The 27,459-nt window shown below is 44.7% G+C and overlaps 1 protein-coding gene across 3 annotated transcripts in view; it reads right to left on the bottom strand.

The window, feature by feature from the left end:
- The window catches only part of MYOCD (myocardin), a gene marked incomplete at both ends in the record, with an annotated part of 89,863 nt that extends 77,465 nt beyond the window's left edge, over window positions 1-12,398 (bottom strand). For 2 of the 3 annotated variants that reach the window (XM_082859875.1, XM_082859876.1), the window contains one exon: window positions 12,344-12,398. In XM_082859875.1, coding sequence (XP_082716001.1) covers window positions 12,344-12,398 — 55 coding nt within the window. Of the gene's footprint in view, window positions 1-11,703; window positions 11,723-12,343 lie in introns of those variants that run through there. The other variant, XM_082859877.1, reaches the window with a different exon arrangement.
- Between the last annotated feature and the right edge of the window lie 15,061 nt (window positions 12,399-27,459).

Genomic DNA, 27,459 nt, shown 5'->3' with positions numbered 1-27,459 from the left:
GCCTATTCTGTTCTCCTCTCCCAGCTAATACTGTATCTAACTTGCTGAATTTCACCTCTCTCTCTAATCTAGCCCTTTGAACCTTGAAGCCAGTGCAGATGGCTACTACCTGCGAAGAACGCTCTGAGCAGAGGGACCATTTATTTTGCTGAGAGCCACTGGCCTTGAAAAAGCCAGGCATCGGCCCATCTTTGCACCATCGATGTCTTCCCAGGCTGCATGTTCCTCAGAGGATCACACTGAGAACTTGGTTCTGGGAGCCCAGAACTCTGATTCTAAATCTAATGAGTAACCTTGGGCAGATTTCTTTTTTCTTTCTTTTTTTTTTTTTTTTTTGGTGGTACGCGGTCCTCTCACTGTTGTGGCCTCTCCCGTTGCGGAGCACAGGCTCCGGACGCGCAGGCTCAGCGGCCATGGATCACGGGCCCAGCCGCTCCGCGGCATGTGGGATCTCCCCGGACCGGGGCACGAACCCGTGTCCCCTGCATCGTCAGGCGGACTCTCAACCACTGCGCCACCAGGGAAGCCCTTTGGGCAGATTTCTTAATGTCCCAGACTCTCAATCTCATCAACACGACCAGTTTTGTAATCGCACAGAGCTGTTATGAAAATATAAGCGTATCAACTTGCGAGTTCAATGCACCATAAAAATAAAAGGTATTATAATTTAGCAGAGTGCTGTCTGATCCTCAAACACTGTTCCCTCTGGAGAGAGCTCTTCGCCTTGGTTTCAGTTTTAGACAGAACAATATTTTCGATTACAAGGGTGTAGGGTTTGGGCTCTCAGTGGAGCCCGACGAACAGCCATGAGCCACGCTAATCCTTACAGCCAACTGGTAAACTTGCAAGGTCCCAGACAAGGCCTGGGGCTCTTGTCGGAAACACATAAGGACCTGAGCTGGACAACTACCCCTGTCTGGAGGATGAAAATGATAATTATGCCTTTCTCAAAATTTTCTTTGAAAGGGAAGGAATAAGTGATAGTAAGTACATAAATCACTTTATAGAATACGGTGTAAATCCTATAATGATAATGAGTATCTGCAACACTCTCAAATGTAAAAAGAAACGAGAAGAAGTAGCGGCAAATCTCACGAGGTAACCACAAGATGGTTGTAAATTTAGAAACAATATGACATTTTATAATAATATTGAAGTAATTTTAAATATTGCAGATTAACCTCCTATAGCATATTGATATAAATAATGATATAATCACGAATATTAATCCGTGGATAAAACCATTACCATTGACGGAGTACACAAGTACATCCCTGCACTAGGTCCGATACCTTTTTTGTCATTTCACTAAAGCCTCACAAAATTTCCACAGGGCAGGCAATTGTGTTCCCACCTTCACAGACAGAAGAGTGGAGAGCTTGAAGGATATGCTCAAGTTCATACGACCAGGAAAGGTGGAGCCAGGATCTGAGCCCAGGTCAGTGAGACTGTAGGGCTTGTATCACGACATACACATTAGAATTTTCCAACACAGATTAATCGGAGGGGGTGCCAATGTTCAGTCTCAGCTGCGGACCAAGTTTTCTCGGTCGTAGTCTGAACGTGAATGTGCTCTCGGATTGGTGGGAGTTTGTAACAACTTAAACCTCCTAGGTGTTCAGCCAACCTGTTTCAGCGGCTCCTCGGTTAAGGAATCTTTCATCTCCTATGACTGCATGGCTTAAAACGCAATACGCAAGCAATGTCCGCTGCTAATTCACGTATTACCAAAGTTATTCCTTCTTACCATAGAAGATATAGGAGACACTGAATAGATCATCAAAATAAGGGATATAGGAATATAAGAAAGAAGATAAGAAAAATTAAAAATTACTCATTTTCTCACCACCCAGAGATAATCACTGAGAATGGATCCTTCTAGACTTTGTTCTATGCTTGAATGCTTTTGGTATATTTGTGGTGTGTTTTGATCCCTAACTTGCTGAGCTTAAAATATTTCAGCTATCAAAGTATTTTTTTTTTTAAAGGGAACACTTGTACACTGTTGGTGGGAATGTAAGTCGGTGCAGCCACTGTGGAAAACAGTATGGGGGTTCCTCAAAAAACTAAAAATAGAACTACCATATGACCCAACAGTTTCTCTCCTAGGCATATATCTGAAAAAAGCAAAACCACAAATTTGAAAAGATACATGCACCCCAATGTTCACAGCAGCATTATTTACAATTGCCAAGATACAGAAGCAACTGAGTGTCCATCAACAGATGGATGAAGATGAATAGATAAAGAAGATGTGGTCTATTTATAAAATGGAATATTACTCAGCCATAAAAAAGAATGAAATTTTGCCATTTGCAGCAACATAGATGGACTGGGAGGGAATTGTGCTAAATGAAGTAAGTCGGTCAGAAAAAGACAAATACTGTATGATACCACTGATAGGTGTAACCTAAAAAATACAACAAACTAGTGAATGTAACAAAAATGAAGCAGACTCACAGAACAAACTCGTGGTTACCAGTGGGAGGGAGGAGGGGCAATAAAGGGGTGGAGGAGTGGAGGTACAAACTACTGGGTATAAAATAGACTCAAGGATATACTGCACAACATGGGGAATACAGCCAGTATTTTGTAGTAACTGTAAATGGAAAGTAACTTAAAAATTGTATAAAAAATTTAAAAATACAAAAACTTTTTTTTTTTCACTGCCTTTTGATCAAGAAATGAGCATGATATTTAGAATCTACTGACATTTCTGTGTGTGTTTGGGGAGGGTGCTAAATTTAAAACTGTCTTCTAATATTTTATGTCATGTCACTTATTTATTGTATAACTGAAAGTTTGTGCCCTTTTATTGCCAACCTCTCCCTATTTCCCCCACCTCCCAGCCCCTGGCAACCGCCACTGGACTCTCTGTTATTTGATATTTCTTACATGTTTAGTGTCTTAGGGCAAGTCTGTTGTTGTTGTTTTTCAAAAATCTCTTGCAATTTTTTAATCAGATAAACTGAGATTAAAATACTCAAGTTTCATTAAAAGTCCTGGGATTTGGGAGAGATGGCATGTATAATTTACAGGTTAATTAGTATTAGAAACAAGTAGCTTAGTAAATCGCTATTTAGAAAATCACGGACAATAATGGCAATTGGGTGTAAACCTCAAGTTGTAGTCCAGAACTCCACTGGAATGTAGAATTAAATCCACTGGGCCAAGTGTGTGTGGGGGGGATGGGCGGTGGAGGGGGAGGGTGGGAGAAGCGAGGTTTAGCTTGTTATAGAGATGGTCATCATGGCACAGATGGGATCAGACCTCGTCTCTGCCATTTACCAGTTATGTTAAACCCCGACTAAGTTGTTTGACATCTTGAGCCTCAGTTTCCTCAACTATAAAACGGAATAAGCATACCTGTCTCATAGCATTTTTTGTAAGGATTAAATGAGATACTGAAAATGTCATAGATAACAGGTTCCCAGTAATTCTTGGTCCTGTTCTCTTCTCCTTTGACGAAGCATCAATCATATCTGGTAATATGGTCACATTTGGTCCCCAAATAGCAGATCACACAGAGGTAGCCAAAGGTTTCCAAAGGTATCAGGTACCTGTGGCTCCTTTTCCTTTTCATTCTTGACTGAAAAGGCGTGAAAAGCTCACTGAACGGCAGTCCGCATCGGATAAGTATCCAAGATGACCCTGAGTTAGTTCTATCACAGGGTCGAATATTCACTGCCATGTGGAAAAGGGACTAAGGTTAAGCTTGGGGCATTGTTAAGTGCTCCAGAAATACAAGCTACCCTAGCGGATCGTAAAGATTCCTATCCATGATTCCCACACTTGGATTATTTCCTCTAAAGGATGAGTATCCTGTAAAACAATCCAGAGGAAGAGAGAGTCTATGTGCATGAAGATTTCCATAGCAGTGTTATTTATAACAAAAAGTATAACTGGCTTAACATTCCACTACAAGTGGAATTATTATGTACTCACTTGGTGGAATAGGATACAGTCTTTAAAACAAGAATTATGCTACTACAGAGCAGTTTGGACAACTGCTTATGATATCGTGCTGACTGCTAAAAAGGCTGAGTTTAACTTAGGCGTACGCTCTGACCACAGCTTTGTAAAGTTCTTTACCTGTCTGCACAAGGGCAGGAAGGGAACACAAAACAGTAAAGACATTTGAAGTATTGAGGAAATGATTGTTCAATGAATGTCGAATAGCATTCTCTTGGAGTTAGCCTGTTTTGAAGCCCCACGGCCCTGTCTGGAGCTTGAGTGTCGGAAAGTCCCGTGTGGAACTTTCCCTCAGACCAAGAAACCAGCCCAATCAGTCATGAGGACAACAGAGTCGAATGACTTCCTGGAAGGAGAGTGTTTCCCGGAAGTAGGAACGTCAAAACAGCTTATGGGGTATTTTCCAGTCATTATCTGTGAAACAGGGATATTCCTGGGGGCTACTGGACTATATTTTATGAGAAAGAACTGATGACTTTGCACTACTTAAGAGTCCAAGGCGAAAGAGATGCAGATTGAAGGATGGATAACTTGTTTGAGTGGCAGTTCAAACTGAGATGTTAGGCAAGACATGAGAGTCTGTGTATTTGCTGATCATTGCTGCGCATACCAAGTGATGGTTAAGGTCCTACACGGGGGAACCCAATAAACATATTTTACAATATTACAGTGGCTTAATCCACGGCTTCTACTGCTAGAATTCTACTGCTTTCTCTAATGATCTAAGGTGGCTGAATACAGCAAACGTCAACTGGTGTAATTGAAACGTGAGAGAACTACTCTAGTGGTATCTATAGAGAAACAGGAGAATTTATCTTCCTTCAACCAACAGGAGAAAAGAATGAAATTATTCTTCCTTCAGTGGTTTCTGAGGGCACTTTGCCGTGCTCTGTAAAAAATGAAAGTCAGGAATCAGCCTTATTTATTCCGAATTTCTGGGAATAAATGACATTGTAAAAAATTTGGAGACCCTTGTATTTTCCTCTAAGAATGATAATGCAAATGTAGTTAGGTAAAGCTTGACTTACCAGCTGTTCTAGATGATATCAGAATAGAAATTAGTGCAAATTACTGACTTAAACAAACACTGTCTGCTTAATAAAGTTGAAAAAACTAAATATTAAAATCATAAGGCTGCAAAAAACTATCATTTGGCTAATGGGTGGTTATTTTTTAAAATCCTATTTACGTCTATCAAAACCACTACTCCATGCTTCTCTCTTGTGCGATTCTTGCCACCAGGTCAAGGAGTCCCTTCCCACGTGGGGAATGGAGACGTCTTTCTGCAGAAGAAAGCCTCGATAGTTCTACAAAACTCTTTCCCTCACAAATAGCAGGGATCATTTTACCACAACGGAAACAGATGCCCAGCAAGCAGCATTGACTTTCCCAAGATCATGGAGTCAGAGAGTGGGCGTGATGGGCTCCCCCTACAGGTCTGCCCACAGGAGAGCGGGCATGAGACTGGAAAGACTGTACCTGGGAAATACACCTGCCAGCTTCCCTTTCCTGATCTGGGCAGAGATTCAAGATAGCTCGTCATGGCCTTCCCTGGTGGCGCAGTGGTTACGAATCCACCTGCCAATGCAGGGGACACGGGTTCGGGCCCTGGTCCGGGAAGACCCCACATGCCGCGGAGCCCGTGCGCCACAACTACTGAGCCTGTGCTCTAGAGCCCGCGAGCTGCAACTACTGAGCCTGTGCGCCTAGAGCCCGTGCTCCACAATAAGAGAAGCCACTGCAATGAGAAGCCTGCGCGCCCCAACAAAGAGTAGCCCACGCTCACCACAACCAGAGAAAGCCCGCGCGCGGCAACGAAGACCCAACACAGCCAAAAATAAAATAAAAAATAAAATAAATTTAATTTTTTTTTTTAAAAAAAAGCTCGTCACCATCTGCTAGAGGACCAGTGAGTTCGTGCTAGTAAGATGGAAATAAAGATGAAAGACCACTTCATGTTCCAACATCTCCTATTCAGGTCTGGCTTCCTTGAAGTATGTAAAATCCTCCAAGCGCTGGGTTGAGCACTTCTGCTTCTGCTAAGCACTTCTGTTGTTCTCCAGTTCAACCCAATTAGATCAGAATCCATTCAATTTGGTTCAGTCCTATTTGACAAACCCTTACTGTGTCTGTCATATACTGTAGCAGATAAAAGATGAATGCCACTCTTTGTGGTCTTAAAAAACTTATGTTTTCAAAGACCCCAGATACACATAATTGGATTCATCATCATCCCTGGTCCAAGTCACACTGTCATCATCGGCCCGTGAATGAACATTATTTAATTCATTTGCTGAATAATCAATGTGCACGTCACCACTGCTCAACCTACGACCACCACCAATAACCTTTCTCCTGCTCAGGCTCCATGCCTAGCTCTTCCCCTTGCCTCCCCTACTGCAGAGGTAACTACTTTTCTGAATTTTGTACTTATATTCACTCATTCTTTTTTTGTTCTAGTCTTAAGCACCACTCCTTCAATATGCCTACAATCTATATAAAAACATAGACGGGTTACTTTTGTTTCTGAATAGTCTTTGTGGGGGAAAATAAAATGCATCTATTCAAGGCATTGTTAATGGTGCCTCATCTATGCCAATCACTGTGCGAGGTGCCGGGGGAATAAAGCAGTGAAAACGAACAGACAAAAATTCCTGCCCTGGTGGACAAATAACTGAATGATCAAGTAAAATGTTTCGTGTCCTCCATAGTGATAGGAGCTATGGATAATAATAATAAGGTAGGTTAGGTGCAGGGGGGCAGTTTGGGGCTCTTGCTACAGTAATTAAGATGCTGGGGGAGCCCACCTGGTATATGAGGTGAATGCAATGGTCTGAAGTAGATGGGCTGGCCCCTGAATGTTCCACTAGCTTTAAAAAATGATTTAAAAGTCCATTTAGGACTTAAAACACACTCATCTTTTAAAATCCCGGTAACTGTTCTCATGTGGACTTCTAGAAGGCTTGCAGGAACCACGCACAGGGTATTAGAGGGTCAGCTCTAACATTCCACGTGAGGACATGGGATGGGTCTTTTCTGCTTCCCAATCGAACCCCCAGCTCCTAACACAGTCTCCATTACAAGGGAAACATGGAAGAAATATTCCTGCATGTTTGTTGAATGAATGAATAAATACGTAGCTCTCGTATAGCATTTTTTCAGCACCTTTCAGGTTGCCTGTGAGCTCCTTGGGGACATGGGTTATAATCCTCTGATAGATATTCCCGGGGTGGGGCATTGGTGCCAATAAATAACGGAGGTTTGAGCAGTGAAAGGGGGACCCAGCACGGGAGGAAGCAGCCAGGAAGGAAAAGCAACAGAGTGCGCACCTGGCTGGGTGCGGCAGGCTTGCCAGCTTCCTAGACACAGAGATTAACCCCATGAGAGAAATCACTGTCGGAAACTGTGACTTTTCTGTCCAGAAAGAATTCTCCACGATGTGTTTGTCCAGCTAAACTTGTCCTCTGAGATGCTGTGTGAATAAAGGTGAAGCATGTCTCGGAATCCCTGCCTTTCAGAAGCTCATAATAGACATGAGAAACAGTAAAGGCTTCAGAAATCCTGCAATTAAAAATCCAATTTAATTTTTCACTGTACTTTGCTTCCCTCTTTTTTAAATTTCCTGCTGAACAACTTGAACATACTGTGGAGTTAGTCTTCTGTGGACCTCCCTGGGGAAAAACACAGGTATTATGGCTGAATAATCTATATTAAAGGAAAAGTGCTACAGAACAAAGTCTGCAGGAGAGAGGCATGTGGAGGGGTTACAGTTAGGAATGCCTTATTGGAAGCTGCTGTCACAGGCAGAATAATGTCCCCTCCTCGAAGATGTCGACATCCTAATCCCTGGAACCAATGAATATGTTACCTTACATGGTCCTATGGACTGAAATGTGTCCTCCACACACCAGATTCACATGTTGAAGCTCTAACTCCCATATGTCATAGTATTTGGAGATGCGGGGCCTTTGGAAATGATTAGGTTTAAATGAGGTCCTGATGGTGGGGCTTTCATGATGAGATTAGTATCCTTGTGAGAAGAGATCAGAGAGCTCGCTGTCTGCCTGTCTCTCTTTCTCCGTGCCATGTGAGGACACAGCGAGAAGGTGGCCGCCGGCAAGCCGGGAAGAGAGCTCTCACCAGAACCTTTCCATGATGGCGCCCTGAACTTGGACTTCCAGCCCCCAGAACTGTGAGAAAAGAGATTTCTGTTGTTTTGCTACCCAGTCTATGGCATTTTGTTACAGGGGAATTAAGGCTGCTGATCAACTGACCTTTTAAAATAGGGGGATTATCCTGTATATTTTCCGTTTATTAGCTTAGAGTTAGCTCTGGGGTAAAACCTCACTCATTTTTGAATTCCCGGTATCTGTCACAGCGCCTGGCATATAGTAGGCTCTGCCTTTGTGGTTACAGGAAAATGTTGTAACCGTGGGCAAATGAGAGATATTCTGATAGCACATTAAGTAAACAAGTAGTAAATTTTTATATCACTGAAATAATCTTACTTCAAAATTCACCTTTGTTTTAATATTGGAATATATACCAATATTCTACTGGTCATTTCAATAGCAAAATGGAATTTGGGAATAGATATTTGTGCTCCAGTAAACGTCACACCCAAAAGTTGTCAAGGAAATTTAGAAAAGAAGACTGAACACGTGAAGCAATTGAAACGGTTGTCTTAGAATAATCATATCTTAGAATAATAATGGATTAATTATAAAGATGGCAGGTGCGAATTATTCATTCATCCACGTGAGAAAAATTTATTGAGCATCTACTCTATGTCCCGTTCCTGAGGATACAACAGTTAAAAAATGTCATAGTAACACTTTTATGAAGTTTATAGTCTTCAAAGGTTTACAGAAGTACTCAGGGACGTTCATTTGGGAAAATATCAAATCTTAGGGCTGGAAGCAACTGCAGAGATGAACCAGTCAAATCCTCTGTTTTGTAGATGACAAAAATGAGATCTGAAAAGGTCAATTAAATTAGGTAAATATATATGGTTTTATAGCCTAGTTGCCACAGAAAATGCAAAGTGCCTAGTTCAGGTGAAAGTATGCTCCCAATATAGGCTAAAAAATTATTCATTGTTTATCTGAAATTCAAATTTAATTAGGCATCCTGTATTTTTATTTGCGAAATCTGACAGCCCTAAATTTTCGGGGGATGGAGGTAAGGTCATGGCAGGAAGCAGAGTCTCCCTTTGTATGAGCTGTTTGGGGAGAAGAGAAAAAAGAAACACAATAGTTCTTTAGAAGGGAAACCCACTGATGGACCTCTCTCTCTCCTTTTGATCCTTTGTGCATGGTGTGTGTGTGTGTGTGTGTGTGTGTGTGTGTGTGTGTACACACGTATGGGTCCTTGTGTCTTACTGACACAAGGATTATGGTATTGAGGAAAATTACTGACAGTGATACTGATTACAGATACTGACATAACAACAGTGAAAAGATGAAAAACAATAAAAATGTGGTTAGTTTAAAAGCAACGCTAATGACTGCATTTAAGTAAACTGCCTCTGATTTATGCCCAACTGGCACACAGCCCAATCACAATTTTGCTTATTCCCAATCTCTGCATTTTCAGAGAACCATAAAATGTTTCTAAAGGGTCTGAGAAATCACCTAGTCCAACCCTGACATTTACAGATGAAGTAACCAAGACTCAGAGAGAAGAAGTGACAAACCCAGGACCACCCTGCCTAAGAATTTAAATAATAGAACAATATTTTTTGAGGGCTTACTAAGTGCCAGGCATTTTTCTAAATGCTCTACTTGTAGTATCACATTTAATCATCACAACAATCCTATAATCATTCTCATCATTCAAACGAAGCAAACTGAGGCAGATAAAGTTACGTGATTCAGCTAAGGTTCGAGGTTATACAGCCGATAAGGAGAAGTACCTGCTAAAAACCCAGAGTTTGGCACTAGACCTGCACATTCAATTGTGAAACCCTGCGGCCTCTCCAGGAAGATGAGTTTATATCACTGAACACGTTCGCCCATGTAAACTTTCATGTTTATTGCTCCAGTAGCACCGCTTCGCAGTTAATAACAAGGTCACTGGAATACAGCTTATAGAAAGTCAGTTGCAAGCTGTTACCATGCATGTCAGTTTCAGAGTCAAAACAGTTACCTGTTCCCTGACAAACCAGCCCTACACACAGGCCCCTTGGTATGATCAATTTCCTTTCCTGTATTTTTTGTTTGAAACTTTTTAAATGAAATGCACCAGAACCCACTGTCAAAGCAAACATTAGCCCTGAGATAGAGTTTTATGAGTTCACATTTTGAGTAGTTTGTGAAAGAAAAGAAGAGGAAAAAAAGAAAACAAGAGAGAAAGAGAGAGAGAGAGAAATCAAAACAGAGAAGAGGCCTTCTTTATTCATTGTTAGCCATAAAATAAATCGAGGACTCTTAGGAAGAGGCCCTCTTGTTCGCATGCTGCCAGCCAGACTTCTGTGCTCCCGCAGCTAGGGCTGTAATTATCTCCAGGAAGAATAATCCCCATCCTCAACACTACATTTACTTAGTTTTACATTCAACTTGTCTTCTTCTCTATCTTTTAGGAGATTATCAACCCCTTGCATTCAGAGGACCAAACCGCTTTGTCCATTTCCAGACCCCGTTTCCCTGTTTATCAAAGGTAGAGGATTAAGCCTGCCTATGTCTGCTTCGATAGCATAGCATGTCTTCCCAAAGCAATCCTTCCTGTGACACAGAAGCCTGTCCCAGTTTAAAAAAAAAAAAACAAAGTGAGGCTGCCATCGGAATTCTCGGAAGCTCCAGGGTCTAGGTCTGCAGGGTCCACCTGGGAGACACCAGGACTCCACGGACCCAGCAAAGCAGGAATTAGGAGCACTGTCTTCCTTGCCTCTGCACTGCAGCTGAAGGAAGCATTCGTTTGGTAAGTCTGTTTCGCAATTCTACTATCAAGTACATCACCAAGTCCATCTAGAGACAAACCAGCTCCTCCCCTGCCCCTGCAGAAAACTGGCAAGGGTGCCTTTGAAATGAGCGTAGCTTCTTGCAAAACAAATCCACATCCTCTCTTCTTCAGAAAGGTGGCAGTGTTGCCCTGCGGTTTTGACCAAATTGCAAAGCAGTGGCCATGTCTCTAGTGGATTAACAGACCAACCGCCTCACCTCACCACGGAAAGGAAAGGATGGATTAATCCACTGCAGAACCTAGTCCCTGACAGACCGGCCCCGGATCTTCGGGGCACTGAGTCTTGTAGCTGCCTCCGTTCTCAAGTTTTCATCTCGCTTTGACGGTACAGAGCCATAGAAAATCTCCAGTGGACCCCACAAGACATCTAAAAGCCAGGAGCATCTAAGCAAGTCCCAGAGGACCCTACTTTCCAGCATCCACTCTTCTCATTTTTTGGTAACATCCGTCCAAGTGAAATGCTGCGTGGTCCCACTTAGAAGGGCTATGGAAAACTTAGCAAACTATGCCAGCATCCTTCTAACACCTGTTATGGGAAATGTTCACATCACAGTTTATATAAAGTAACCCATCTTCTAAGCGGAAGTTGTACCGTTTACTGAGCAGTTTGTTACCACTTTTATAAAACCGATATTCTACACAGAGCTATTGACAAAGAACCAAAGAAGTCTCCCCATCTCAGTGTGGAGACCCACACACATCAACACCTTCCAGGGGCGAGTTACCACCCTATGTGTGAGGCAGTTAAAGGCCCGTCTCCTCTCCACTCACCTTCACTCAGCGTCCTCTGAGAAGTTCCTCTATCGCCACTAACACAGAAATTTGGGGGAAAAGTCTCCATTTATAAACATCAGATGGTTTGGGAAAAAATATTTGTGGCACTGGACTTCTTTTTTTCCTACAGTGATGTCATTTTAAATACTTGGTGTGCTCCAAATTTGCTATTTTTACTTCCCCCAAGTGACTTTTTTTGGGAAATACATTTGTTTGGATTAGCTCCATTTGAAGTGACTCCTGTATCTAATACAACAGCATCAGGTTCATTGTCTCAGCAATTCTGACTGATACTGTGCAGCTCTCCAACTTGAAATCCCCTATTTGCTCACTTTCAAGGTTATTCCTGTTGGATGGACCCCTCCAGAATTTCTACTCGCAAACAGAGAGACAAAAGTAAAAGGACTGGCCTTTTCACAAACAAAAACCACACTCTATGACTCAAAGCATTTACAACAGAAGACATTAAAGGCCCCCCAAGGCACATACAATTCTTCACTTGCCAAATGTGCTTCTGGGGAACAGAGTTGAAGTAGCCAAGGCGCTGGCTTTGAAACATTTATTGGAAAGCAGTGTGGAGTTGAGACGTGCAGAAGAGGAAAAGTTGAAGCAGGAATGCCAAGTGCCTTAGCCCTACCTGATCTGAACTTGCTCCTAATCAGCAATGAGTGCTCAGACCCCAGGAGTGTCATGTTGAGTCTCAGCGAGCCGCTGGTCCCTTGGCCAGATGGCCCCTGACTTCCACCAGGTACGGGCTCCCGGGAGCCCAGTTGACCGCAGTTAACAACCCAGAATTCATCCAACTCTCCGCGAGCTCCCCCGGGTAGGAGTACAGTGGCAGCCAGTGACCGAAACCAGAGTCCCCAGAAAAGTGGCGGCCTCGCCGCGCGGGGCTACGCCACTCTCAGCTGGCGGGACCCTGCGCCTCCTCGGGGTCTGGCGGGGCGCCGCGGCATCCCAGGCGTGCGCGGCTGATGTCATAGGCTGCCCGCGCTCCTCGAGCATCCCCACCACGCCTTTATGAAGGTCCCCAGTTTGCTATCTGATCCTCTTTTACTACTGACAGGAGCTCAGCCAATCAGGAGTGGCAAGCGGGGCCCGGGACGCGGAGCAGCCGGAGGAGTCCCGGGAGCCGGTCTGAACTCTTGGCTGCGGGCGGCGCGGGGGCGGGCGGCAGGGATGCGGAGGGCGCGCGCGGGGGGCGGAGCCGGGAGCCGAGAGCCGCGGGGAGGGGAGAGGCGCCGCGTAGCGTCAGGCGCGCAGGTGGGCGGGCCAGGTGGGAGGGTGGGGACCCCGGGGGAGAGGGGGCCTCCATCCCTGCAGCCTGGCAGGCGGGCGGCGGGCGGCGGGCGTGGCCCACCCCGGGAGGGGACTTGCGCGGCCGCGCACCCGGGGCGCACCGAGCTTGGCAAGCAGGCTGGACCCCTGGCAAATAACCGAGGCTTCCAACGCACCAGGGTGAGCACATTCTCTCTCCGTTTGCGCGGGCAGAGACGGAGCATACATGTCGCAGTTGCCGTATCAAACCTGGATACACGTCCACGGAGAAAACGAAACGCCTTTCATTTTTCTGGGATATGCTCTTTTTGGACAAACCTGACTCAGGCTGTCTGCAGGTGCAGCCAGGACACAGTGCTCTCTCTCCTGGGGGAGATGCACGAGTTGGAAGCCCTTTTGGGGCGCTCAGTAGAGTGGGACTCAAGGAGGGAGGGTCTCTGGAGCAGAGGGATGTCCGAGCCGGGCTTGGGCTCAGCTTGTAAAGGCTAAAAGACTTTTCCCACGAGAGAGTCCTGAATCCAACACCAAGTGATTGCGCATCCAGAATGTGCCAGGTGTGATAGGCTCGTCTGTAAATAAAATAAAGACATGCTCTCGAGAAGCTTGCTTAATCGTTGGCAGCACAGAAAATAACACGGAACTATATACACACATAGTGTTGGGTTGAATTTATTTGCAACCTTCTGTGCACGTGGGCGTCGAAGTATCATCTACTACATGCACGCCTGCTTATGTCTGAGAGTGTCTTTGAAGGATCACCCTTCAAAGATCCGTGGGTGACAGATGAAGACCTAATATGACCACAGCTCCTGGGACAGCTTCTAATGCTCTGAGTTTGGGCCTTGCCCAAATTCTCGGATCCTTGAGTTCACCCTTTGGAACTGACCAGTCGTTGGTATAAATGAGGTCTTCTGGACTAGACCACTTAATTCCTGATATGTCAGAAAGGCAATCCCATCCTTGTTCCTCTTGGAGATAGAGGCCTGTCCCCAGAGGCCGTTTACGGAGGATAAGATGTGCATGAGTATCTCAGTTATTATGAAACACACTCATACACAAGGCATCTCTTTCCTAGTTCGGCTGGAATAAATTGTCACAACTTGAGTGGTTTCAAGCGACAAGAATTTATTATCTTGCAGTTCTGGAGGTCAGAAGTCCTAAGTGGGTCTCACTAGGCTGACATCACAGTATTATCAGGACTGCTTTCCCTTGTGGAAGATTTAGGGGAGAATAGTTTCCTTGCCCTTTCCAGCTTTTAGAGGGCGCCCATGTTTTTTGTCTCTGGCTTCTTCACGTTCAAAGTCAGCATGATGGGTCAAGTTCTTCTCACGTGATATGGCCCTGCCCTTTTGTCTCTGCCTCCCTCCTCATTTTAAGGACCTTGTGATTATACGGGGCCCACCTGGATAAACGCCGTTGTAAGGTCAGCTGATTATCAACCTTCATTCCACCCGCATCTTTAACCCTTCTTTGCCATGTGATGTAACGTACAGATTCCTGGGGTTTAAGATGTGAACATAGGGGGTCGGGGCATTACGGTATCTGTGACACAGAGTGACCCCTTTTCCTACCCGCCTGTTCTTGTCCTCAGTTGAACCCCAGGCTCGTGATCTTCAATGAAAAGAGGTCAAGTGGAGGGAGGTTTGGGAATAGAGCTGCCCAGCAGCCTGGAAGAACCCTGGCCAGCTTTCGGATACCTGTGGCAGGGAGGTCCTTGACAGGGAGGAGACCGGGGGGAGAAGGAATATTGCTAAATTATCTGAGCAGAGAAAAAACTATTCAGAGCCACATTCAACAAAAAAAAGCCAAACAGATTATTATCCCGAGGGCTGTGGAGCGATACATGGCAACTTGGCGGAGAATTCTTGCAGTGGAAGTCGGGATAAGGGTCTGCCTGACCCAGATGAGTTGGACAGGAGTGGACTGTTTTCCCTCTGCAGGCCCGAGAGCGTGTGTGTGTGCGTGTGCGTGTGTGTGTGTGGGGGGGTTTCTTTTTTGAGTAAGTTTGGGAAATGCTGGTAACCATAGCCTTCCTCAAGTTTCCCATCGGAGCATGGAGCTGCTGACATCAGCCCTCTGGGATTTATACCCCCTATGGCGAGGAATATCTATGGATATAAATATGCTCATATAGAAGCTCATCCTTCCCCCCTCTATGCAAGCATTTTTTGTGAAAAAAAAAAAACTTTTTTGGTGGAATTTAAAGAGGATGTTCCCAAGGGAAACAGATGTCCTAAGCTGCCGTGCTTTGGGAGCAGCGGGCTAACGCAGCAACGGCAGGCCCCCAGCCTCTGTCCTGCAGTTGGACCACATTGGCAGCACTTCTCGGGGGCCTTGCTGTCCCCCTGAGGCCTAGCGTGAGCCTGGGATGCGATGTGATGTAAGGGAGAGACATGAGCTGCTGGAAGCTCTCCATTTGCATCTAAGCTACCTCTGTGACCTCGAGTAAGCGATTGAAGTCTTCTGAGATGCTGGGCATCTTCATGTAAAATGGAGTTAGAAATGCTCACTTCCCAGAAGTGTTGGCGCACTGAAACAAAATAATACATCTGGAAGAATAATAATTACCCAGAACAATTCTTCCTGCGTGTTTTAGGTCCTTCTCTTTACCCTGCCCCCTTCTGCATCCATTCTTGATCATACCAGGTAATCCCAAATCCTTTCCCCTGGTTTTGGCTTTCCTTTCCTTTGCCCTCAGGTACCTAAGGCTGTGTCAGAACTTACCACGGATCTAGCAGCTTGCAACAGCCCACATGTTTCTTTTTTTCCCAATTTACTTATTTATTTATTTTTCGCTGCGTTGGGTCTTCGTTGCTGCGTGCAGGCTTTCTCTAGTTGCAGCGAGCAGAGGCTACTCTTTGTTGTGGTGCGCGGGCTTCTCATTGCTGTGGCTTCTCTTGTTGCGGAGCACGGGCTCTAGGCATGCAGCCTTCAGTAGTTGTAACTTGTGGGCTTCAGCAGTTGTGGCTCGTGGGCTCTAGAGTGCAGGCTCGGTAGTTGTGGCGCACGGGCTTAGTTGCTCCGCGGCATGTGGGATCTTCCTGGACCAGGGCTCGAACCCGTATCCCCTGCATTGGCAGGCGGATTCTTAACCACTGCGCCACCAGGGAAGCCCTCACACGTTTCTTGTCTCCAGTTTCCATGGGTCAGGATTCAGGGCCTGGCGCTGCTGGCCCACTGCTCAGGACCTCACAGGCTGCAATCCAGGTGTTGGCTGGGGCTGTGGTCTCATCAGAGGCTCAGCGTCCTTTTCTAAACTCACTGGTTGTTGGTAGAATCCAGTTCCTTGCAGCTCTAGAACTCATCGTGGCTTGCTTCTTCAAGGCCAGCAGGAGAATCTCACTCTCAGGGAAGATTCTTTTAAAGTCCTCACCTGATTAGGCCAGACACATCCAGGATAAACTCCCTTTTGATTAACTCAAAGTCATACTAATTAGGAACCTTAATTATACCTGCAAAACCTCTTTACTTTGACCATAGAACAGAATCTAATCATGGCAGTGTCATCTGTCACATCACCCACCCCTCCCAGCTACACAGGAATGGATAAAGAAGATGTGGCCTGTATATACAATGGAATATTATTCAACCATAAAAAAGAATGATAAATGCCATTTGCAGCTACAAATGGCAACTAGAGATGATCATACTAAGTGAAGTAAGTCAGAAAGAGAAAGACAAATACCATATGATATCACTTATGTGTGGAATCTAAAACATGACACAAATAAACATATCTATGAAACAGAAACAGACTCACAGACATGGAAAACAAACTTATGGTTACTAAAGGGGAAAGGGGATGGGGAGGGATGGATTGGGAGGCTGGGATTAAGCAGATGCAAACTGGTGTATATAGGATGGATAAACAACAAGGTCCTACTGCATAGTACAAGGGACTATATTAATATCCTGGGATAAACCATAATGGAAAAAATTTTTAAAAATAAAAAATGAGTGCTAAATTAGAAATGTGGTGGGTAATGTAGCGTATCACCTCTGATTGACAACTGACTAGAGTATGAAGACTCAGTTCTTTCTCGTGGGACCCTGAAGTCAACTGACTGGAAACGGCAACTCAGAAATGCCTCCTAGTTACATCCTGGTTTCCTTTTCCCACCTGGAACTCCTGAGAATTCTCAGCTCCTCCTGGCACCCATATAGCACCAGTGCAAGTCCCTTAATTTTAAGCTTCATTGCCTTCCCAGTAAATCCACCTCTGGGGCCAGTGGAACACGTGTGCGAGCTCAGGGAGATTCATGCAGTCCCGCTTGGCGACCCCTGTGATGAAATTTGTGCTCTAATCTCCAAGGAGCTCCATCTAGGTCCGGGGATGGAGGGGTGAAATCTGGACTACCAATTACCTACTTCAGGAATACAGCCTCCACCTATCAATTTCAGTGTCAATTTCCTGTCAATTTCAGCCTATCAGTCTCAATTCCAGAAATGTTTATAAAGCACAGACCTTGTTCTAGCACTGTAAGGGTTATAAAGATAAAGCAGATGTGATCCTGGACCTCCAGGGGACAAGAATAGGGTGGCAGGGCCTCCACAAACTCCCAATAAACCAGAAATCCAATGTCATTATTACACTAGTAATGAGATCTCAGATGGAACTCGTGTGACCCACCCTATTCATATAGCCTATTTTCTTTCATGAACGTGAGTACGAAAAGACTTTTGCCTGATTTAAACAAAGACTTTAAGTTAAACACATGTAAAGAAAGTAGTTTCAGTGGAAAGTATCTGTCGTGGCTCCTTCTTCTTCTCCTGCTTACCAGCAATACCTCTCACTCTTCCCTTCTCTCTTTCACTTCTCTATCCTAGCTCCTGCCCAGGAAAAGGGAATCCGATTTGATAATTCAGAGTTAGAGCCACTGAGTTGGGCCACATTTGCTGGAGGACAGGGTCACTGTGTTAAAAAGTCATGCATCTGTCATCACCTCCTCCTCAGCTTCTTCCTTGCTGCTCTCACTTTAAGAGGGTGGGAGGAGCATAGATCTGAAATAAAGAATGTGCATCTGCCCCTATGTTTGTAGCAGCTCTATTCACAATAGCCAAGGCATGGAAGCAACCTAAATATCCAACAACAGATGAATGGATAAAGAAGATGTGGTACATATATACAATGGAATATTACTCGGCCATAAAAAAGAATGAAATAATGCCATTGGCAGCAACATGGATGGACCTAGCGATTATCATACTAAGTGAAGTAAGACAGAAAGAGGACAAACGCCATATGATATCACTTATATGTGGAATCTAAAATATGGGGGAGGGATGGAGTGGGAGGTTGGGGTTAGCAGATGTAAGTTATATGTATAGAATGGATAAACAACAAGGTTCTACTGTATAACACAGAGAACTGTATTCACTATCCTATGATGAACCATAATGGAAAAGAATATAAAAAAGGAATGTTTATATATGTATAACTGAATCACTTTGCTGTCCAGTAGAAATTAACACACTATAAATCAACTATACTTCAATTAAAAAAATGTGCATTTAACAGTGTTTGAATCAATCTACACCAGTCGTCCCAGCTCCATTACGAGTATTGCTTAATCTGGTTTGCACTGAATTTGTGCAATGATGGTGTCCCTGGGTCCAGGGTATATGCAAGAGCCTGTCACACTGCTGTGACTTGCTTGCCATGGGGAGTATGGAATTTGGAAGTGTGATGCCCACAGCTGGACTCATGGTTTTCATTCAGTATTGGATGGGTGCCATTTGCATGGTGCAAATTCTTCAATTCCCCTTTGTTTTGTCTATTTTTTTTTAAATTTATTTTGGCTGCGTTGGGTCTTCGTTGCTGCGCGCAGACTTTCTCTACTTGTGGCGAGCAGGGGCTACTCTTCGTTCGTTGCACTGTGTGGGCTTCTCGTTGCGGTGGCTTCTCTTGTTGCGGAGCACGGGCTCTAGGTGCGCAGGCTTCAGTAGTTGTGGCTTGCGGGCTCTAGAGCGCAGGCTCAGTAGTTGTGGCACACGGGCTTAGTTGCTCTGCGGCGTGTGGGATCTTCCCAGACCAGGTCTCGAACCCATGTCCCCTGCATTAGCAGGCGGATTCTTAACCACTGCGCCACCAGGGAAGCCCTGTTTTGTCCATTCTGTGAGGGCACTAAGACGACAAATAATTACCTACTTGTCCAATAGACACTTATCAGTTTTTGTCTTTCTAGATTCTCTCAGGGATCAGGCATTGTTGGTCCTTTCCCACATATCCAAATGCCTTCTCCGCTGGGGTTTACCCAAAGCTCTTCAAAACAACAGGTACAACACCTAACTTATACTTCCACTCACCAAGTTTCCCTACACACCTACTCTTTCTCCTGCAGTTCTTGTTGAGTGAACAGGACAGTAGCCCCCGAGTTTCTGGCGTGGGAGATGGCCCACCATCCCTTCATTCGCCCCATCACCAATCTGTCACCATGCTTTTTCCATTCTCCACCTAAATACCTTTTGAACCTACCCCTTAATTTGCTCCTAATGCCTCTTCCTTACTTCAAGCCCCCCTTGGTTTTTTCCTGGATTATTACCAGTGTCTCTTGAGCGGTTGCCCTTCTCTTTCCCTGCTCCAACCCATCTTCCATGGTGTCATCAAAATGGTACTTCTAAATCATAAGTGGGATCAGTCTGCTTCCTGCCTACATCTTTCTTTGGCTCCCTACTGCTGAAGGATAATGTCCACACCCCTAAGTACGACATGGAGAACCCCACGTAATTTGGACCCACTAACTCCTACTTTATTTCCTGCCTTTCTTCCCGTTTCATCCTCTGTATACTTGCAATAACAAAGAATTTTAAAAACACTGAGGCTTTTCTCTCTTTCTTCCTTTCCTGTTTCTTTTTTAAAAATATTTATTTATTTATTTAGGCTGCACCGGGTCTTAGTTGCAGCAGGCGGGCTTCTTAGTTGCGACATGCACGTGGGATCTAGTTTCCAGACCAGGGATCGAACTCGGGCCCCCTGCATTGGGAGCGCAGAGTCTTAGCCACTGGACCACCAGGGAAGTCCCCCTTCCTTTCCTGTTTCTTTTACCTAGAATTCCTTCTTCCTTTGTCTGTCTAGAGACATCCTACTTATACTTCAAAACCCAATTCAAACTTTACCTTATTCAGAAAACCTTTGACAGGCCCAGGCAGAATTAATCACACCCTCCTTGCTTTGCTGCATTCATATCTTGCTTATACTTTGTTATTGCATTGATCAAGTATTATGGATTACTTTTGACATGAACATCCCTCCACTAGTTTCTAGGCTATTGGGGGACAGAAATGTCCTGTTCATTTATCTGTAACCCACTATTTTTCCTTTTGTTCTACTTTGCTGATTTCCTGTATTAATCCTCTCATAATAGACTGCCCTTTGACCTACTTTGTATTTGAATTATTGTCTACAGGATAGTGTTTCTGGTTTTTGATCTTCTCTTCTGCAAATATATGATACATTTCTTGAGGGCTTTGGCTACATCTTAGATGCTTTCTCTCTACCAAGGCATCTTAAATGGTGGTTTTCAAATAGTTGTTATAACAGGGGTTGGTTGGATGACGCCTGGGGTGTAGGGGCTGTTTTGTTCTGATTCACTCCATTCAGGGCCCGATGCAAACTTATACACTTTCCAGAGATGATGAAACTGCTTCTGGTTCATAAAGTGTGATCTGATGTGGGAGTGTGCTTTCTCTTCCAAATCTTTGTTTTTTTTCCTTTCTTTTTTTTTTTTTTTTTTGCAACTGGTCACATTCTGTTTCCTAACTCTTCCCTTTGCTTCAGTCGCCTGCCATCTCCCCCGCTCCCCAGAAAACAGAATGGAGGCCCATAAATCCCTGACCTGCTTCAGATGACCTTACAAATCACGCATGCCTAGTCTCATTAACCCTGGACGCCTATTATGGCCAAGGAATGGAGAAGCACCGCCCCAGCAGGGAGGGGCGGGGCAGGCCAGCGGTGCTGTTTCCTGGACCCCAATCACTCAACAGCTTTCCAAACCTCACCTTTATCTCACCCCACGTTTCCAGGGCTGTGAGTCAGGGAGGAGAGCTTTTAGTTCTAGGGGACGTGGTCTAGAAAGGCTATTTCTCTCCCCTTGGAAACACCACACAGAGAGTTAGAACAGGTTAACTGAAACTGACATCTGACTTTTATAATTAGTACATTCCAAGTGAGAATGTCTGAAAAGGGAAAATTCCAAGTGCTGTTCCAACCAGCTATGACAACAGGAAAGAAAATTCATGGTGGGAGGCTTGTTAACCAGGAATACCCTCAGCTGGTCTCAGTAAAAGGAAACTTGAAAAAAAAAATCGTTCATTTCAGCAAATAGTCAAGGGACCTTCAGACCCACCAAATGCTTCTGCTACAAAATTCCTCCTTATGGATATGATGAGAACGGATATGCCAGTTTGATAGAAATGGATTCCTGAAACTCTCAGACTGAAACCTACACCATGTTCAGGCAGGGGTTGCAATCCTTAGTAGTTCTCTTTTTATAAGATTTGTTTTTATTAAGACTTACTTTTTTTAGAGCAGTTTGAGGTTTGTAGCAAAATTGAGTGGAAGGCACAGAGAGTTCCTGTATCTCCCCTCCCCCACATACACAACCTCCCCCATTATCAGCATCCCACCCGAGGAATGCATTTGTGACAACTGATGACCCTACATTGAATCATCATTATAACCCGGAGTCCACAGTTCACATTAGGGTTCAGTCTTGCTGTTGTACCTTCTCTGGGTTTGGACAACTGTGTAATGACACAGAGCCACCATTACAGCATCATACAGAGTAGTTTCACTGCCCTGAAAAAATCCTCTGTGCTCCACTTTTTCATCCCTCCCTGCCCTAAGATTTTCCTGTCTTATAATTGCACTATTTTCATGCTTCTTTCCCCCAAGGTCACATGTACTTTTAACTTTTTAAAGCCCTGGAGTGTGTACTTTCCTTTGTAGCCATTCTGGGAGTTCTCTGAGACACTTTTTGACAGCTGAAGTAACTGACGCAGGAGAGAGGGTCGCTGATTCATGGGAAGTTGTCCCTCTAGGTAGAGGCAAGACCAGGTCTCGGGTCTCAAGGCCTGTGTGTGGCTGTTCTTCTCACGAGCTCACGCAGCCTCTAATTTGACAGGTGACTCAGAAGCCCACTCTGGTTTCCCTCTCTGGGTATACATGTGCCCAGGCTTCAACAGGTGTTTTCTTTATTCCCCTGGGTGGTCAGTATTCATGTCAGGGAAAATTTAAACATCTCTTCATTGCTTCCTGGCTCATGCAGGATTTTCTTACAGTACGTTGCCAATTTCTGTTTTTCTTCTGGAAAATTCTTTATTACGAACTGACCTTGGTACTGACCCATTTCCCCCTCACAAAAAAAAAAAAATCCATAAAAGCCAGGATTTTGTTACATTAGCATTTAAAGCTAAGGAATGGTAACTGTGTGCCAAAGGCTTTCATGACATGAAGCTGGGGGTATCTTCTGGTGTGTTTGAAAGAAAATTTATTAAAAATGACCAAAGATGAATCCCAGAAGATCCAATAAAATGTACATGTCTGCAGAGGGCTGGGTTTGGAAAGGTTACTGAAACATGGAGCCGTTGGAGGTGTAATTTTCCCCTTTGTGGTCAGGTGCAGCAGTGGCATAAAGGCTAGTCATGGCAAAAGTTGTGGGTTCTGGAGCCAGATGCCTGAATGTAATTGCTTGGTCCCACCTTCTACTACCTGTGTGACCTTGGGCAAGTTACTTAACCTCTCTGTTCTCTGTGCCTCGGTGTCCTCATCTGTAAGATGGTGGTCTAATCCAAAAAGTTACAGAGAGGACCCGATGGGTAAATAGATACACATAAAGCACTCAGGACAGAGCCTGGCACGTGGGAAGTTCCCCCAAAAGGAGAGCTCCCCTCCAAAGATGGCTATGATGGTGGCGGTGATGGCAATGCTGACAGTCATGCATATCCATTGACCAAGGCATTTATGGGCAAAGCTAAGGTGCAGAGAAGCATCTCACATACTTTTTTTTTTTTTTTTTTTTTTTTACTTTTTGGCTGCACCACACAGCATGCAGGATCTTAGTTCCCTGACCAGGAATCAAACCCACGCCTCCTGCAGTGGAAGCGTGGACTCTTAACCACTGGACCTCCAGGGACGTCCCGCACCTCACATACTTTAAAGTGCTCTACAAATGCTACATATTAGAGTCTGTGAATGGTGGTCATTTGGGAAATAACTATTTTCTGTGGTGGAAACAGCCAGAGTCATTCCAACGCAGTGAGAAAGTCAACATCCTTTAAACACCCTCCAGTTTCATCAGGCCAGGCTGTCCCTGTATGAAATCAGTGCTTCATAGCTGATTGTGGTCCTGCAAGTGGGGGAGCCATTGCCAGGGATACTACAGTCAGACCCCTGAGCTGCAGGTTTGGATTGGCTGGCATCTGAGTTTTTTTCTAAAGATTCCACTGGAAATACAAATGTGGAATGATCCATGCTTAAGTGACTCATAAAAATGGAAACAATATTCAATTTTGAGGCATTTAGACTTTGGAAGTTTTATTCTTGCCCTACTTGAAAAGAAAAAGAAAAAGCCTGCAAACTAATACCTACTTGGGTGGAAATTTGTGAATCTAGAACTCAGAACTCTAAAGGCTTTGTGTCCTCTCTTTTGTTGTTGTTATTGCTCTGTTTGGGTTTGCTGATGGGTGATTTGAAGCTGGACACACACTGCACCTGCCAGAGAATAGAGCCAAGTGTTAAATACCGATAGATACATCTGTCATCCAAAAGTTTTCTGAATCTGGGCTATAACATACATATTTATGTGTATAAACACATTTATGTGTATAATACACACGTATGAAACAACATTAGCTGACATGAAGTAAATGCTTACTCTATACTAGGGATCTGAATGGTTCTATTATCTCACTTAATACTCACAATGGCCTTAGGACGTAGGTACACTTTTTATTCCCATCTTGCAGGTAGGGAAACTGGGGTCCGGAGATGGTACTATCCTCAGACCCAGATGCCATATCTCAGGGGCCCCCCCCTATGCTTTGGACTGCCTTCCTTGAAATTTTCTAGGTCTTCTGAGAACTGTGGAGGCCAGCAGAGTCATTTGGGCTAGGTGCTCTGAGCCCAAGTCAGATAGGGTGGGCCCTACTGCCTGGTCTCTGTTTCTCCCCTTTGGGCTGTTCTCTAACCCTCTAGCCTGTGGTGGGGTTGACTAGATGCCCAATGAACTCCAGAACTGCAGCCTAATTAATGAGTCATCTCAGATCCTTGTGACCTGCCCTGGTGCCAGGAGGGCAGCCTGGTGAGCTGATAACTTCCTCTCACTGGTGTGTTATCAGGCTGCCAGAATGGTGCTGCCATGCTGATTTTGAGTTACTCAAAGTGTTTATATAGACAGGAGCCCTGCCTTCGGGAAAAATATTTTCCCAAAGCCCCTGCTCTAAGCAGCCCTGCTTAGAGGTGAAGCGATTTGACCGAGATCTTCCAGCTGCTTAGTGGTAGGGCTGTGACTTGACCTCAGATGTGTCTGAAGTGCTTCACATATTTGTTCTTTATTTTTAAAGATTCTAGGGGGTGTGATGCTTATATATACATTTGGCAGAAAAGATCAATTCCCTCGACTATCTTAAGTCATTTATTTGCAGAGGAGCAAAAAATCTTCCCCCAGTTTCCTTTGATCTGCGACCAGCTACAGGCTAGGCCTACCTTCCATAAGAATATGAATTTGGTAGTCTACCTACATTTATTTATGGGACATCAGAACTTCTCAGGAGTGAATAATGGTTTGGGATTGGTATTATAGCACCAGCCTTTAAACTGCTCATCACTGATATAGTCTGTGATTCAAGAGACATCGATGGATTTTTAGAGACATTGATGGACTTTAGCTCTTTAGTTGGAAATGATACGTCATCTGGGATCACAGCAAAAGCATTCCTGATATCTGACAAAAAGCGTCATCCGAGAGAGAGAGAGAGAGAGAGAGAGAAAGGGGAAAAAAAATCCTACAAACATTCATGACTCTGGAATTTAAAAATTACTGACGTTATTTGTTTATTAAAGATTATAACTCACTTCAACATCACAAAGAATGAAACCCCTTTAACCAGATAATAAGCACAGCATGTTCTTTATGATAATGCCAACAATAAAACTAGAAGACTTTACAGTTTGTTATTTATCCGGTCGACTGGACACATCCTTTTTCTACATGCCAGGCTCGGAAAATTCTTTATTTCCTCTCTCCTTCTTATAAATAAAGACGGCATAGAGCTGACACATTTATCTCAATGCACTTTGCACTATAAAAGCCACATGAGTTGGTACTGGTGCCGAGGTTCCAGAGTTCGCAACTTTGAGGGTGTACGTACATTCTTATTTCCCATCAGTGTTGGAGAAGGGTCTCCCTTTAGCTCATGGCAATGGCAGGACTTGCTTCTAAAATGTTTTTCCAGCGTGTTTCCTGAATCCATTTATTTTTCTTTATCTTCAGCCACCATGGTAAACCACCCCAACATGCATTTTAAAACATTTATTTAGATGGTGTAATAACCTCGTAAATATTCCCCCAACGTTCAGTCTTGCCCCTGGGAAGTCCGTTCTCCACACAGAAGCCAGCTTGATCTTTTTCACATAAATCAGTTTAAAGTCCTTCTTTGCTCAAGACTCGCCAGGGGCTTCCCAATGCCCTCGGAGTTAAAGCACACACCTCATCATGGCCATTCTGGATATCATCTGCTCTCTTCCTTTTTCATCTCCGATCTTCCTCCTTCTTCCTCTGTCCTACCCTCCACTCTGGGGAGGGGGTCACAAGGGTGGGGCAGTGCTCGGGAGGTTGACCAATATGGCCAGGGTTAATAGGTTCCTTTGCCCTCTGACTTCCCGGTGTGTCCAGCCAACGGGGAGCTCTGGCTGGGATTCCACGGAGGTGGGAGAGTGAGGTTAGGGCGCGTGTTTCCCAGGGTCCCCTGACCCCAGCAGCATCCCCTGTGAAGACCACAGCTCTCACTAGGCAGTCTTGTCTGTGCTCCCTTCCTGTGGGCCCTGCGGACCACTCCGTTCTCTTCCTTCAGCGCTACAAGTGGCCAAGGCGTCTCTCTGCCTGGAACACACTTTCCCCCAGATCTTTACAGGCCCAGGCTCCAATCACGTAGGAATCAGCTTCACAGAAAGACCTTCTCTGACCTTCTTCCTTGAAGCAGCCCACTCTTCTCAGCCACTTTCTATCAGTTTCTCTGTTTTGTTTTTTTTTCCAGTCCCTTATCATGGACTGAAATGATCATATTCAGTTATCTGGTTTTTCGTTTGTGGGTCTGTTTTGTCTCCACTGCTGACACCTGGGCAGGAATCTTGTCTCTCTGGTGCTGCTAGGCAACCCCAGTGCCTAGGACTGCACCTTGCACACTGCCGGTGCCCCATAAATGGGTGCTAAGCATTTGTTCAATGAATCCAATGGGACCGTCTCACTTTGCAGCCGGGAAAGCTGAGATCTGTGGAAATGGGTCTTGTCCAGGACCCCTCTTGGGGATTGAACCAAGATTTTTATGACTCAGGGCTGCCTGTCCAGTTCTCAAGTTCCTATCTCATTTTAATCCCATCTTTCCTGTAGAAAGGGGCCTCTCTTCTTTACCTTCTCTTTACTCGCTATGATCTTTGATATAATGAGTAATTCTCCTAAAGCATGGATGTTCTAACCTGTATCCCCACCCCCCCACCCCATCTTTCTTTATACTCTCTCTTGCTCTCTTTCTTTCCTATGTCCTATCCCCGTGCCTCTTCTTGTAGCTATGAACCACTAATTAAGAGCTAATGTTTAGATACTTGGAAAAAACCATGCTAGGACTGGAGAGCAACTGGGGGAGATCAAGACCTGGGAGACCCCAGAGAAAGTCAGGGACTTCCTTGGTGGTCCAACGGTTAAGACTCCGAGCTCCCAATGCAGGGGGCTCAGGTTCCCTGGTCAGGGAATGAGATCTCCCACATGCATGCCGCAACTAAAAGATCCCTCATGCTGCAATGAAGATCCCTAGTGCCGCAACTAAAGGCCTGGTGCAGCCAAATAAATACATAAATAAACATTAAAAAAAAAAGAAAGTCAGAGCATCTGTCCCACACACAGTGATAATAATAGTTACTGCTCCTTAACTGATGAGCACTCAGTCTGGACCATACACAGTATGAGGCACTTTGCATATAATCCATGTAAGTTCTTACATATTTTTCCTCATAGTAATCCCGTGACCTACACGTCTTCCTCTTCTTTTAGGGGCAGGAGCTGAAATTCAAGGAGGTTAGGAGATGGCTTAAGACACGGGTCCCACTCGCCTTAAGCCCTGCACACGACCTTCTCCAAATCTAATGAGGCTCCTGGTAAACCAGGTAAGGGAGCTGCAGGTAACCTGGCCTTCAAAGAGAGGGGGTGAGACAGAAGTAAGAGCCTGACTGGGAGTTCAGCCAGAGCTTGGAAGAATCAGGCA

The sequence above is a fragment of the Leucopleurus acutus genome (genome assembly GCF_964270905.1).
Source record: "Leucopleurus acutus genome assembly, chromosome: 19".
Classification (NCBI taxonomy): Eukaryota; Metazoa; Chordata; class Mammalia; order Artiodactyla; family Delphinidae; genus Leucopleurus; species Leucopleurus acutus.
The sequence above is the reverse complement of the archived record's forward strand: the minus strand, read 5'-3'. Positions and strand labels throughout refer to the sequence as shown.